The sequence below is a fragment of the Boleophthalmus pectinirostris genome, unplaced genomic scaffold (assembly GCF_026225935.1).
Source record: "Boleophthalmus pectinirostris isolate CB_2022bp ecotype Guang Dong unplaced genomic scaffold, ASM2622593v1 HiC_scaffold_3, whole genome shotgun sequence".
Taxonomy (NCBI): Eukaryota; Metazoa; Chordata; class Actinopteri; order Gobiiformes; family Gobiidae; genus Boleophthalmus; species Boleophthalmus pectinirostris.
In genome coordinates this window covers 13,451,290-13,467,092 of record NW_026571299.1, presented here as the reverse complement: position 1 = coordinate 13,467,092, position 15,803 = coordinate 13,451,290, and the positions used below count along the sequence as shown (strand labels likewise).

At 37.1% G+C, this 15,803-nt stretch overlaps 2 protein-coding genes across 2 annotated transcripts; both read left to right on the top strand.

Annotated features, from left to right (window-relative positions):
- Nucleotides 1-2,391: 2,391 nt before the first annotated feature.
- LOC110163457 (odorant receptor 131-2-like) lies at nucleotides 2,392-8,891 on the top strand. Its single transcript, XM_020928414.2, has 3 exons — nucleotides 2,392-2,508; nucleotides 3,994-4,779; nucleotides 8,829-8,891. Exons 2-3 carry the CDS (start codon nucleotides 4,033-4,035, stop codon nucleotides 8,889-8,891), a joined length of 810 nt encoding a protein of 269 aa, XP_020784073.2. The 5' UTR covers nucleotides 2,392-2,508; nucleotides 3,994-4,032.
- A 46-nt stretch (nucleotides 8,892-8,937) lies between these two features.
- LOC110163458 (odorant receptor 131-2-like) lies at nucleotides 8,938-13,428 on the top strand. The gene is made up of 4 exons (XM_020928415.2): nucleotides 8,938-9,038; nucleotides 10,412-10,550; nucleotides 11,518-11,940; nucleotides 13,198-13,428. The coding sequence occupies exons 1-4, from the start codon at nucleotides 8,974-8,976 to the stop codon at nucleotides 13,426-13,428; spliced, it is 858 nt and encodes a 285-aa protein (XP_020784074.1). The 5' UTR covers nucleotides 8,938-8,973.
- The last annotated feature ends 2,375 nt before the right edge of the window (nucleotides 13,429-15,803 follow it).

Sequence of the window (15,803 nt, the reverse complement as noted above, 5' to 3'; positions counted from 1 at the left end):
CACTGCAAAAATGCAGGACACCCTAGACACATGTCCACATAGACTTTGCATATAAACTGGATGCCTTGACGCCCCAGTCTGAACGGGCCTTTAAAATCTCTAATTGCAAAGACTGTTGCAGGATATGGCTGCGTACCACAGGCTATAAAGATGTGAGTACACCTCGCATCTACTGTTTCCTTTCTACAGTAAACTCACTTTGAGACTCTTAAGTGTTCAAAAGATCTGAGCTCATCAATCATCAATACTTCAGATACATGATTTTTAAAACATAAAAGATTGGCAAGTAAGTACACATGAAGTAGAGTCACTATCGCTAATCTGCAGCTTCACCTCATTCTGCACGCCTCATGGATGTAAACAGGCACATGTCAGGAACTAGTCTCGCCTTTTAACTTTCAAAGAATCCCTCAGACTGGATTAACAGCTCTGTTTTGTGAACTGGTTGTCATTATTTGTGGAGGACTATTTCTATGGATAATGTGGATGAGATGCTGCAGTTTAAATTTACCAAACTTGGAGAGAAGCAAATCACAGCCAAAATTCTCCTGTTGTGTGTGACGGCCTTAAGATGGCTCTAATAGTATTGAGGAACAATAAATATTTTCTGGGTGCATGGTGCTTTAAGACAAAGATTTGCAATCAGGCAACTGCAGTTCTTTTATGTTTGGAACTCCACAGCGTGCCAGACGAATCAAGCTGTAGCCATGTGTCCTATAGGCCACACTACAGAGGAAACCTGTGCTGACCTGTGAATCGTGGATCTTGTCTTTCTTATGCACAGTTATGAGCTTTGGGCCATGAAAGAGTAGGAAGGAACATAAACAGACAACCAAACATAGAACCTGCTAAAGTCATTCACCTTAAAATGACTATGAGGCCCAGCTCTAACCCACCTGACAATCTCACGTTCTGACATTCACTGTCTAGTTGAGAAAACTGCAATAAACATAATTATACAGTCAAACTAATAGAATTGATATTTCTTGATGCCTTGACATCTTGAAAGGGTTTCCATAAGTCACTCGACCCTCATCTGAGAGCATGTCATCATAAAAACATCTATCTGTCAAAAATCAAATGTGCCCTTCATACCGTGCCCTCCCTCTTCACCGTGGGCTGTGCTGATGAATATGAATGAGCCTGGGGCATAAAGACTCTGTCAGACAGTCTGCTCTGTCCCTCTGCAGACAGGTGAGTGTAGCATGTACCTCCAGGTCCACTGTCACTGTGTGCATATGTCTGATCATGTTTAATGCTTATACTGTTCTTACAATGTACTCAATGTTCAAACGGCCTATGCAGTAATAATGAATAGCATTTAAAGAACCCTATTTTCTGATCTATGTTATAATGTTGTTTCCTCATCAAAAATAAACCTGTAGTTGTGTTTTGGTTCATTCACACTTGTTTAACAGACAAATCCTGCATATTTAGGCTGAGTTCTTCTCTCAAAGTGAAAACACTCTGTTCTACCTTGTGATGTTATATGGTAATACAGGAAGTGTTCCACTAGAATCATTTGGATGATGTCAGACCTGGGATTTCCAGTCTCTACTAAACTAAAACTAAAATGTAGCTGTTAACTTCAAAACTAACTACATGACATCACAAGGTGGAACAGAGCATTTTGACCTTTGGAGATGCAGGCAGCCTAATAATGCACTGTTACTCAAATATATGTGAATGAAATAAAACACAAACCGTGGTCTGGGTTTGATGAGGTAACATGGCATAAGTTTTGCGTGATATAGGACCTTTAATCTGCTACACAGAGTTGGTCTAATGATATTTACCAAAAGGATCATATACTGTCAGGAAGCTAAAGCATAACACTGCTACATAATACATAAACATTTATACATTTATGGACAGATAATTAACCTTATAGATCAGAGTCTATATTGCATTTATAAGTGACAAGATATTCATTAAAGATTCAGATAGTTTGTTCTTTTCCCCCAGCAGAGACCGAAGAACTATGAATTCAACTGTGACCTCAGGAGGAAACACAACTGGCATTGTATGTGTTTTGTTTGGAGTTATTCAATTTGAAAGAAGGTTTAGTAAGGTTGGGGCTATATAATGTCAGAATGCACACATTATTTATATACTGTAGTAAAAATACTGAGAAGAAATGTTGCAACCGACCTACCTGCCTACAAAAAATATCTTAAATATAATTATGTTAAGTAAGTTTTAATAAAATGAGTAGTTTAAACTGCCAGATGAACTTTAAAAGGTTTATTTATTTACTTTATACTTTCTTAAATATATGTTAATGCAAAAAGCAATTATGATTTGTCACATATAATAGAATATATCTAATATCAAATGAGAAAACCTGATTTCTGAATCTGTACTTTGTGTTATGTTGTGTTTTCCCAGGAGGTGCTGCTCAGGGACACATTCGCCAATGCCTTCACTAAAAACTTCATTGTGGTGGTAGTTTGTCTCATCCTCAATTACATCAACGGAATTTTGGTCACAACTTTTTTCAAACACCAGGTAAATTAAATACAAATAACACAGGCCTATTTGCTCTATCAGACTGAAATAATGATACAAAATAGTAGACTCATGTTTAAGGGGCCTTTCAAAGCTTAATTGAGTTTGTTTATACAGGTACTACTTAATTAATTAGTGTGAAAAGAGTAAGAGATTAGACTGTCCATATAATACAATTTTGAAGAATAAATAAAATTATTTTCTTTTTTCTCCTTCTTTTTATCATTACCATAAAGAAATAGCCATCAGAATATACAAAAATTAGTATTTATATTTAGGTAAAGCATGTTTCAATAAAATTAGACCGGTTCAGATGTGGTGTGAGACTCACACTCAGAGTGAAGTTCTGTTGAGTTGTTGTTTCAATGCATTTGAAGCTGCACGCACAAAACCACGTGTTCATGCGTAACTAAAGGATAGAATATCAACAGTAAGAATCCGGGGTGCCACTGCCCCTCTACCGCCACTAACGGACTGCACGGCCCGGGCCACTGAGCTCCTCAGACCACTATTTGGAACAGTTTGAGCCCAGGGTAACTGTGTAGTTTTCAAATGCCAAAACAATCTAGAAAGAGCTTTTATATCAAAGCTCTGCACTCTTCCCAAACAGACAACATATGACTTCAGAAGCGACCAGAAATTATTTTCTCTGCTATGTTCAGGTCTCATACAAATACACAACCAGCAGGTGTATGGGCCTCCTGCTACACCTGGTCATAGTGATATTCCACCAGAACAAGCAGTAAGCTTTCAATTACTTGTCTTTATTGTTAGAAAATGGCTGGCCTCAAATGTAGAACAATACAGGATTACTGAAACAAGCATGAGTACGGTTGCTGTCTGTGCCTTGAAAAATTAAATTGTCCCGTATTCAGAAGCAAAAGTACTTGTGCCGTATTGAGCTGAAAAGGGACACACTTTGTCCTGTATTACTGTGAGAATCAAAAATAGTGTGTAGTCAGTGGAATGAATGAATACATGGCCCTTTATAAGAAAATTTACAGTAAACATATTCTATGCCTCTCCTGCTCTGTGACAGCACACACTTGATGATGATCTTATTGGTCGAGGTTGCTTGCGCTGCGAAGAAGATACCAGAAAACAACAAAGCAAAGCGGGGACAACAGTGGCGCTGACAGTGCTTTACAGTGTTCTGTTGAAATAGGGTGCCCCATCAAAATGAGCTACCTGCAGCCTAACGTAGGTTCTGCCTCGGGAGCTCAAATCGATGGCATTTAAACTGGAGCAGCGCTTGGGGGTTGTGCATATGTGCAGTAGCGTTTGGTAACTCAAATCGACAGAACACCGGCCCTGCCAATGAGGTGTCCCTTATTTATTTTTCAGGGAGTTGCCAACCCTAAGCATGAGGCAGTCAAAATACAGCTAAGTTATAAGTAAGCTAATAATGAGGGAACACCATTAGAACAAGTTGGTTTTGCAAAATGCTGTACAGTTAACTTGATCTAATATCTGATCCACCATCAGGTGTTTTACTCAGACCCTCGCTACATCCTGTTCATCCACATGGTTTTGAACGACATGCTCCAGCTCACAGTCACTAGCACCCTGTTTGTGCTAAGCTACATCTTCTACCGCATCAACGTCTCCTTCTGCTGCTTCTTCATCCTGGTGGCCGTCTTCACCACCAGGAACACTCCCGTCAACCTGGCCGGCATGGCGATTGAACGTTACATCGCCATCTGCAACCCGTTACGGCACGGGCAAATCTGTACCGTCAGGAAAACCTACTACGCCATAGGATTCATGTGGTTTATCTGCGTAGCGCCTGCAATTTCTGATTTGTTTACGACGCTTGCGAGGGAGTCTCTTAGCTTCTTCCACAAATCTGTTTTCTGCATTCGTCAAAATGTGTTCAAAGATCCGAATTTAGCTACAAAAAGATTAGTGTTTGACATACTTTATTTTTCATTTGTTTTCTTAATACTTGTATATACCTATTTACGTATTTTGTTTGCAGCTAGAGCACTAGCTACAGAGAAAGTGTTAGCACAAAAAGCTAGGAATACAATTTTGCTACATGGAGCGCAGTTAGCGATGTGCATGCTATCGTACATTTCACCTAGTGTGGAGATTGTGCTACGTTTAATTTTTCCAGCGTATATTTTGGAGATAAGGTTTGCGAATTATATTATTGTTTACATCTTGCCACGTTTTCTGAGCCCAATAATTTATGGAATGAGAGATGCGACGTTTCGAAAGTACTTCAAAATGCATTTACTGCACAATAAGTGTGCTGTTAAAAAGAGGAGAGTGGGGAACAAAAATGGCACTTAAAGCAGCATAGTAACATTTTTATTTCACTAAATGTCTCTATAAGTAATGGTTAAATATATATTTTTGGGGCATTTGAAGCATCCATCACCCCCCTGTCTCTCAGCGGAAAACAAGACTTTCAATTTGGCGGACTCGGACCTGAAGAGAGTTCTCCTGGAAAACTCTGGCTCTTTTTATATTTGACAACATTATATATTGTATGTGATCACGCTTCTTTATTTCAATAAAAAAGAAAAGAGAAGAAAAGGGGAAAAACACACTTTTGAGGCTGTTCCCTGAGACAGTGTATTCTGATAAGACAGCAGTAGGGGGAGCTCTAGCACCGAAAGTTACTTAGTTGTGCTTTAAACAGAATTTTTTTTTTTTTCTCTTTTTCTCTTTACCTGTGTCAGTGAGAGTTTGGGGCTGAATTTTCCCATCAGCTGCCACTAAAGTATTACACTGAACACATTTTGTCATGATATACTGAAAGAATAGCCTACACGTTTTGGTTAAATTAGGTTGTATACTTGTTATCGTTTGTGATAAGTGATATTCTTTATAAAAACTTAACGCATAGCCAAAATATTTAGGGTCTTCTTTATAAATTGTATTGTTGATTAATAAATGACTTTCAAACACACTGTTCACCTGAAGCTTTGATGGTGTGCTGGCTCCCTCTGGTGGTATTTCAGGAGTATCTCAATCTGTTCTAAGGTGATGTACTCACTTTCATGTGTGTGGTTTGTGTACAATATTTTGGTTGAAAAACATAAATAAAAAGTTTTCAGTAGTCTAGTTTGGCATTAACGATTATTTCTATGTAAAGTGAATGCAGCAGGTTTTCATGTTTTTTCTAATTATTCCTTGGTTTGAAGGGATAGTGCACATATGTATCACAGAAAGGTACAAAAATATACTGGAAGTTGCGCTGAGTTCTAAAACAGAATAGGCCTACCTCGATCTGTCATCAACGCAAGACAACTTTCCTGACAGATTAGAACTGAACACAAATAAAGGTGTTGTTATGTGTTTTTTTTTGCCTAATCATAACTACTGTGTAAGATAGGGAGGTTTTGGCCTTTGTTTTCCTTATAGATGCTAGGTAACAGTTATGGCATTACCTCTATGTATTGTCGTAGCTGCTGCCCATGTCCAACCAGGAAGTAAAATGCCATCCATCCATTTTTTTCCCACTTATTCAGAGCTGGGTCACAGGGGCAGAGTTCTAAGCAGGGACTCCCATACTTCCATCATCCCTAACATTCCTCTATCTCCTCCGGGGGGATGAGGTGTTCCCAGGCCAGCCGAGAGACTCCAGTGTGTCCTAGGTCTTCTTCTGGGCCTCCTTCCGGTGGGATATTCCTGGAACACCTCACGAGGGAGGCGTTCAGGAGGCATCCGGAAAAAGACACCTAAGCCACCTTAGCTGGCTCTTCTTGACATGGAGGAACAGTGGTTCTACTCCGAGCTCCTCCCGTGTTTCTGAGCTCCTCACCCTGTCTCTATGGAAGCACCCAGCCACCCTGCAGAGGAAAGTCATTTTGGCTGTTTGTATCGATTTTGTCCTTTCGGTCATTGCCCAAAGCTCATGACCATAGGTGAGGGTAGGAACGTAAATTGACTGGTAAATCGAGAGCTTTGCCTTTCAACTCAACTTCACTTCACCACAACCGTTCGATACAGCGACCGCATCACTGCCCACACTGCACTGATCCGCCTGTCAATCTCACGCTCCATCCTCCCCTCACTTGTGAACAAGACCCCGTGATACTTGAACTCCTCCACTTGAGGCAGAAATCTGGAGAGGTCAAGCCACCTTTTTCCGGTCGAGAACCATGGCCTCGGATTGGGAGGAGCTGATCTTCTTCCCAGTCGTTTCACACTGCACGCTACAGGTCCTGGTTCGATGGAGTGTTTTGGTTTGTTTCATTCACAATTGTTTAACACACAAACCCTGTATATTTAGAGTTCTTCTCTCAAACAGAAAACATTCCACCTTGTTCCACCTTGTGAGTCATGTGGTAATACAGGAAGTGGCTCATTGTGTTTTTAAACATCTTCAGTAGAATTACATATTTCAGCTATGGAATTTCCAGTCTTTATGTTTTTGATGAGGTAACAACATTACAACATGGCAAAAAGCTCAGAAGACTCCATTTTGTAATATAGGGCCTTTAACAACATAGAAACACTGTATATGTGGTGAAATATGCCAAACATGAGAATTAGGCCTCCAGAGATGGTGACTAGGCCTCAAGAGACGGGAAAGATGACTTCCATTAATGACAGCCAAGTTGTAGTGATGCATGACCTTTAACCCCCGCACCCATAGCAATTTCATAAACACAATCTCCTTGGCTCCCCCAATCCTTTATAAAAGAGCCCAGAGTGTGGAGAGAGCAGTCACAGACCCTGTGTCAGTGGCTCAACATGAAGACTTGGTAATATAATGTTTTATTTGTTTTAACTGAATTTTTTTTTTTATCACAGATTAAACTAATATATGTAAGTTTTGAATGTTTTATTGTTGTTGTTATTTTTTGTTTTGTTTTTACTAGTTTTTAATATTTTTATGAACACAAGTCTTTATTTTCTTGTATATCTGAAAAGGTCTATTAGGACGCACAGCAATGTATGTCCTAATAAATCTCACCTTTTGCAAGTAAGACGGTGTACGGGATTCTTCTCTATGTTCTTGAGCTGCCCCCTCTCCAATACACCCATCTCAAGTGATTGATGTGCAAAGTTCTCATTTTTTCATCTTAAAAGGTGAAATTATGTTTAGAAATTGTTTTATACAATGCTGCAGAGCCCAGGTGATATCGATCATTTACTTCTGAAAAGTGTATCAATGGCTGCTTTTCTCTGTCTATAACATAACATTATAATCAGAAAATACATATTCTGGATACTGATTTTGAGTAACTGTATTCAGGTACAGATAGTTTTTCATTTGGAGATATTCAGAAACTGTCTGCAATTATATGCCATGTTTTTACACAATAATATAATTCAACTCAGTGGAAAAGTAATCAGTATTCAACACTGTCCTAACTAAATACATTTTCAAAGTACTCTTTTCATCACTGATTATAATTAGGTAAACTTGTTTGGAATAGAAAACACCATATAACAGCAATATACATCGTTTAGTAATGTTCAAAATACACACAAAATACACATGAAAAAAGGAAGCAAGCTAAGCTAATTAGCCTAAATAATGTAAATATGTTCAAAGCAATAATTTGATCAACATTTATACTATATGTGTGAAAGAACTCAGCATATGCATTGGACTGAGAAGCAATACATTTGCAAAATGTTATTTCAAAATTATGTTCTTATGCTTGACCATACTTAAATAATATTTATCTTTTCACATTATTTTTATGCTAATCCAAAGCAAAAAAAAAAAAAAGTACTTTTTAAAAGAATATGTATATATATTTTTTTAAAAGCCCATTTAACCTGCTAAAGATATATTCAAATATGGTCAACATTTTCAATTGTCACATCACCTTTTACTTTATTTTTACTTTATATAATGTATGTCTTATTGATACCAGTCTCTTGCTATTTTTTTTTTTTTATTATTATTTATTTTTTACTGCTACTTGTTTAGAAGTTTATTACATTTTTTTACACACACACACACACACACACACACGCGCACACACACACACAAACACACACACACACACACACACACACACGAAAATATATATATATTTTTTTACTCTGTTATTGTAATATATTGTGATGTGTGAGCTACTGTGTCCAAGTAATTTCCCTTGTGGGTCAATAAATTGCCAAAGTCGAAGTCTCTAAAGCAATCACTTATACCCATTGATGCCCATACTTATAATGCCTAACCCTAATATATTTAATTTAACAGGATTAGACATTATAAGTTGATTTTAACTTCAGCCTAAACCCTTTCAGCCATGTCATTCATGTGGGGTTGTTGTGTATATTCCTATCATGCTTCAAATGGCTGAATAAACTACTTTTACTTACTGACTATTTGTTTCTTGTGTCTCTAGATTGCTATGAGGCGTATGGCCCAGGATGCAGAACTCAACCTCCCTGGACGCCCTGGTGGGTAATGCGAGTGCTCCTGTATCTGTAGATGCTGTGACTGTGTCCAAAGACAGTTTCTCCAATGCCCTGACCAAAAACATCGTGGCCATGCTGGTGTGGCTGGCCCTGAGCATCATCAACAGCAGCATGGTGCACACTTTCCTACGGCACAGGTGAGAAAGCATGCATGCTTTTAATTTGCTGAATTTACTTCTGAAACTTTTTCAATAAAATGTACTTAGAGTAGTTTTGTAAATGTATTTTATAGTAGTAATAACAGTAGTTAGTTTGTAATTGTATGTAGCCCACACTCTTAGAGTTCAAAAGGTTTCTCCAATTATAAGTGAACCTAAGTTGCCAGTGCCCTAAGTTGCAACATACAAGTTTTTCTCATTCTAAGTACATGGATCACATACAGTGCAGCTGCAGAGACTGCACTAGGTAGTAGCTTAGGTCAGTGTTTTCCAAACTTTTTTCTGTGGACCCATATTTTAAGTCACAAACCTTCACAACCCAAGTCAATAGACATTATTTGTAAATCACAAAATAAATGTGGATGCGACCATTATTGAACATTAATGAGGATATTTTATTGCTGACTGAGTGATCGTGTCTCTCTGAACAATTAGTATTACTCAAGTTTTAAACAATGTTAAACAGTAATTGAACCTGCAATAAAAGGTCAACAACAACAACAACAACAACAAGGTCTAAGTCGCCTATTTGGACATTAAATGTACCTCTTTTTTTTTTTCTTTTCAACATTCAATTGAACTAGCAATATTTGAATAAAATAGTCAATAAAATAATTACAAAAAGATGTAAAATTATACAAAACATGTTTTAACATTTCAACATGCGTCGGAACTGTATATATTGCAGATCTACATACAGATCGTGACAAGGTGATCTAAAAAAACTCTCTTGGGACCCACTTGAGGGTCGTGACCCAGTCTTTAGGAAACAATGGTTTAGGTAGTGATGATTCAGATCAGAGAGTCCTTTTAGGTTTAAACAAACTAGATTTCAGCACTGAAACTGGCAACCCAAATGAGAGACTCACATGAGGCTTCTGCTTTCTGATTGGATAATCGTCTTGAGAACCAAAACACCAAATTATAATAAATAGAGTGTGATCATCATGTCCAATGTTTTTGTAATTAAGAACAGATGAATATTCCAGTTGTTATCAGTAAAAGCTATTTGCTTTGAACTTGTTTACTTCATAGAGATATAATTAGGTCGTGTTGATGGAACTCAAAATCAGAATCAATTGATACTCATTGCAAATATGTACTACTTCCTCACCCTGTTCCTAATATTCTTTTACTGGATGTTTAAAAACAGTGCTACAATGCAGTAAATATTAGTCTACTGACTCATCAGAAAGCATTAAACTAAAATCTCTCTGGTGGAATGTATAATCTTTTATAGCAAACAATAACCCTAAGTGCTCATTAAAAGTATTCATTACAATACTTCAGTAACTTATTTGGATGTGTATATGTGTTTATGTGTGTGTATCTATGTGTGTGTGTGTGTGCAGTCTGTTCTACGAGAACCCGCGGTACATCATGTTCATCAGTATGGTGATAAACGACGCGGTGCAGCTGAGCCTGGTCACGGCGCTCTATGTGGTCAGCTACATCTTCAGGAAAATCCACGCCTCCGTCTGCTGCCTTTTGGTTCTCCCTCTCAATCAAGTCCAAAGTTACAGTTTTACGATGAAATATTTTGTTTATAGTAGTTTTATTTGAAAGTTATATTTGCCTAACAAAGGTAAACTATAAAGCCTTAAGTGATTAGGTTACTTTCCATCAAGTTTATAGATGAAATTATGTATATTTATGTTATGTGATGAAAAATAAAACCTGTTACTTAGCTCTTAGCTATTATTATTTTCTTGCTTTATAGCTTCTCTGTGTAGACAGCCTTTAATTTTTTATGTGTATATTTTTTGTGATTCTAAAATCTATTCTGATTGGCATCAAGCTATAACACAAATTTCCCTCTCGATTACACTGTAAAATGTTGAATCTGATCAGTTCTATTAGTGACTAGAGAGTTCCCTATATAAAAACAATAATCAACATTTGAACAATATTCATTTTAGCTGCACCCATCTCAATTAAATATTATCATCTTATCAAATATTATGATGTATCTGAAATTGAGCAATTTGTTCAAGTTACACTCTGTAACTTTTTGGCTGGGTGTCTGACCTGCTTTTTTCTATGGATATGTCATTGCTCTACCTGGAATATTCCACAGTATGACATTAAACAGTTCTACTTTCCATTTATTAAATTACAGGTGGTTTTATAGCTCAAAAATACTTATAAAATATGCATTCTGACTGTGAGCGGGTTTGCGTCTCCACAGATTTGCCCTGTAACTTTGTTTGGTTTGGTCTCCGTGAAGATAGAAAGGTTTAATACCACACTGTGAAATATTCCAGACAAAACAAAAACATCTCCATGGAGAAAATAATTTGACAGACCCCAAAGCTACACAGTGCTTTAAATTTTTTTGTACCATACCTGGTCTAATCCAAAAACTGGGACTTTCTAGCAAAAAAGTGGTTATATGTGGTACATTATTTATTTCTTTATCTTACAATCTTTACTAATTGTACACTTCACTTCTGCCCAGATCATGACGGCCGTTCTCACCACCCGCTCCACCCCACTCATCCTGGCGGGAATGGCATTGGAGCGCTACATCGCCATCTGCTTCCCCCTCCACTACACCCAGATGTGCACCGTTCCCAGAACCCTCCTCCTCATCGGCATCATCCTCATCCTCACCTCGGCCCCTCCCATCAGCGACCTTCTCATCACCGTGGTCAAAGAACCTCCCAGCTTCTTCAAGACCTCCATCTTCTGTGACCACTCTCTCCTCTTCAGGGACAGGTCCATCTACTACAAGAACTGTGTGTTTGATGGGACGTACCTGTCGTTTGTGGCCCTCACGCTGGTCTACACATACTGTAAGATCATGCTTACGGCTAAAGCGGCATCTGGACTGGCGTCGGTGAGGAGAGCCAGGAACACGGTGCTGCTGCATGGTGTGCAGGTGTGGCTGGCTTTTTGAACCTAGTGATGAAATATAGTGAGAAGAAACATCTGGTTTTACAATAATTCACAATTATTGACACTTATTGACACTTTAATTCCATGATACAATGTAAATTCTCAGAGAAGGCATCAAAACTTAACTCAAAATAATGGCTACTCTTTGCTTTGATATGAATGAATCTTCAACCAAACAATACAATTCATTAAAAAAAAATAAAAAATAAATAAAAAATCCAGTTTATTCATGAGTTAAAGTGAGTTTATAATATATATAAATGAGTTTATAAATGACATAATCACAGACACAAGGTAAAAACATTGGACTCCATGGCCAAGTTGTTTACGTAATAATTTGTTGTTTTTCAGTCAGAAAGCAGAATGAGCCTCATACGAGTCCCTCATTTAAATTGCCAGTTTCATTGCTCAAATCCAGATGGTAAAAATCTTAAAGAATTCTCAGAATTTTTTTTTTTCCACCTGATGCTATATTGCTTCTAGTTGGTAATGTAAACAAACATAAACTCCAATGGAAACATGTATTAGTTGCCCAAATATCTATAGTAAACCAGTGTCTAGGAAATTTTATCTTTCAAGTGTTAGATTAATAACGCTCTCTTCCCATTAAAGTCTGTGAAAAGTCATATAAAATCACTGAAAAAAAATAAAAAACACAACGTATGTAACGTAACAGTATGACTGCATCATCATGCACAATATGCACTGCCTTTCCCCATGTGATTTAAAAAAATTACTCTCAATGCCTCAACATGAACACCTACAGCCAGTCATGAATCAGTGCTAGCCCAGCCTCTGCAGCCTTAAAGATGTACAGCCTTGACACCCACATTTATTTTAAGGTGCATTGTGTAACTTTTCTGGTGGAGGGTCGGCCACCTGCTTTTCTCTATGGAGACGTTATTGCTTTGTCTGAGATGTTTCACAGTATGGCATAAAACCTTTTTAATCATCATGGAAACCAAACCAAACCAAGTTACAGTTCAGATCTGTGAAGAGGCAACTTCGCTCACAGTCAGAATGCCTGTTTTTCTAAATATTTTTGATCTGTAAAACCAACTGTAATTGAATACATGTAAGGTAGAGCTGTTTAATGTCATACTGTGGAACATTTGAAACAGTGACATGTCCATAGAAACAAGGTGACAGACACCCAACCACAAAGTTACACCATTAAAAATGCATTGGAATAGTAATACCAAGGCTTGATTAATAATAACATTCCCTTTGTTGACTCCAGCTGCTCCTGTGCATGCTCGCGTTTGTGGTGCCCTCCCTGCAGGCGGCTCTCATCTCCCTGTTCCCTCACCTGAGTCTGGAGATCAGATACATCTTCTTCCTGGTGGTCTACATCATCCCACGCTTCCTCAGCCCGGTCATCTACGGCTTCAGAGACGAGCAATTCAGAAAGTACTGGACCAGGTACCTGCGCTGTGGGGGGGACGCACAGCAGAGGGTCCGTCCGGTATAGCTGCACACAATGGGACATGGTCAACAGTGATTAAAAGTGATGGGGGATTCTTCTTCTGGCAAACACTGTAAAATGGCCTTGGTAAATAGACGGTAAAAAATAAACAAAATAAGTGTATGATGAAGTTACATTTTCTATGGCATTGGACTATTTGGAGGTTTAATCCCATATACCAAGGCATACTGCTGTTGTGTTCTTGAGCAACATCACATGTGTGTAATCGTTCCTTGATGTAAAGTGCTTTTAGTAAAGTGCAAACTAAATGTGAACATTTACCATTACATGTATTTATATGCAAATATTTGAAGTAGTGTAAAAAATGTTTACATTTTTAAAATATGCATGTATTATATTACACATATATTGCATACAAATAAATAAATAAAACCTGGATTTTGGAGATTTTGAGCTTGTGTTAAGTTTATCTTAAAGGTGCAGTATGAAGCTTTTTTTTTTTTTCTTGCCAAATTTGTCTCTATTTAATTTTAATTTGACATGTAATTGATAATTGCAAGATACATTTAATACCGTATGGTAGAACATTTATGACAAAGCAACAACAAATAACAAGTATGTTTATGAAGTAAAGTCATTTAATATTATATCGGTCCCATAATAAAAAAAAAAATATATAATATATATATATATATATATATATATATATATATATATATATATATATATATATATATATATATATATATAATATATATATATATATATATATGTATATATATATATATATATATATATATATATATATATATATATATATATATATATATATATATATATATATATATATATATATATATATATATATATATATATATATATATATATAGTCCTACGTGGTGATTTCCGTTGCATGACGCATGGGCACTAGATGGCGCCACATTCACAGTTATCGCAGAGAATCGCCTATTTAGCCAGGTTTTTTTTTTTTACCTGCATTTATTTACACCACTTCATAAGGAGATCAGAATAACTACTGAAATAATTTACTTTGAGAATTTCTTTATAAATAAGGTTTAGGTTTAGGAAATTGTTTAAAGGGCCCAAGACTATTTCCGGATCTATGATGTAATGTTGCATACTCATCACAAGCATACCTGGAGTTTGTTTTGTTTTTTCTTTAGCACACAAACCAGAATAACAGATACTGAAAATATGCCACTGTGTTTTTAGACTCCATACATCTTTAGTAGAATCATTTAGGTGATTTCAGCCCTGGAATTGCCCATCTTTAATGAACAAAAAGTAAAAGGAGCTGTTAACTTCAAAACTACCACTACTTGATGTAACAAAAGATGGAACAGAGCATTTTGAGCTTTGGAAATGTAGACAGACTAATAATAAAAGATTACTCAACCATTTGTGAATGAAACAAAACGCAACTCCAGGTCTGTTTTTGATGAAGTAAGCCTAGAATCCAGAGTTTAGTATTTTCATTCATTGGCTGAAGAATTTCTTTCTTTCTTTCTTGCACTAAATGGTAGCCTTCAGGTTTAAAATAAAGTTGGATGATTTAGTTTCCATTACCTCCCGTGGCTAAACTAATTTTCCACATCTCTGAAAACGACTTAATAACGTTATATTGAAACGCTAGACGGGACACGACTCTCTGCGGGGGGATATCACTTTAATTAAGACTAAATGAACTCACGCAAGCGGAAAAAGCCGAGTCTCCAGCGGAATGTTACGGAAAGAGCCGAAGACACACGAGGACGGGACGCTCGTGAAGGTGCGCGCGCGAGTTCACATCAAAGGAGACCGCCGCTCTTCACTCCGCGCGCTCCTCTCCGCGGAAAGAAGCATCGAGACCAAGTTGCACAGAAAATTCAACAAAAATCAACCAAATTCTGGATTTATTTTTCACAAATTGTTGCGCAAAAGTTCAAAAACGACGATGGGGTGAACCTTGAATGGAAAACGCTAAGTTTGGCATGAGACAAACGCACAGGTAAGTGTTCATGACTACTTTATCACCGCAAAACAACCGCATGCTAGCTTCTGTCTAATGTTTAAATTGTGTCTTTCGGTTAATTTTGCTTTGTTACTTTTACAAGTTAGGGTTCCAGACTTTTTTTTATTCGCTTTTGTTGAGTGTGAGGTAAGTTTTATCTTATTTTTGTACATTTTATTTTAATCTGCTGATTCAAATTTGTGAATGAGACCTCCAGTTTGTTCTATAATTTACTTTGTTCTAAACCTTTGTGTTTGTGTGTATTCTCGTGATAATCTAGTGCACATTTAGAGTGATAGTAGCCTAAACTAAACGTCTGTTTCTTGTTATTTAGCACTGAACTTGACGTCTTGCTAATTTAGCAACTCTTATAGGTTATTCAAATATTTAGATTTTTTTCACAGGAAGT

Excerpts from the sequence above, each read along its gene's own strand:
- LOC110163457 (XM_020928414.2), top strand. The coding sequence starts at position 4,033 with ATGGTTTTGAACGACATGCTCCAGCTCACAGTCACTAGCACCCTGTTT. Across the intron at positions 4,780-8,828 it reads GTGCTGTTAAAAAGAGGAGA|ATTGCTATGAGGCGTATGGC; the intron begins GTGGGGAACAAA and ends TTGTGTCTCTAG.
- LOC110163458 (XM_020928415.2), top strand. The coding sequence starts at position 8,974 with ATGCTGGTGTGGCTGGCCCTGAGCATCATCAACAGCAGCATGGTGCAC. Across the intron at positions 10,551-11,517 it reads CCTCCGTCTGCTGCCTTTTG|ATCATGACGGCCGTTCTCAC; the intron begins GTTCTCCCTCTC and ends ACTTCTGCCCAG. Across the intron at positions 11,941-13,197 it reads TGCTGCTGCATGGTGTGCAG|CTGCTCCTGTGCATGCTCGC; the intron begins GTGTGGCTGGCT and ends TGTTGACTCCAG.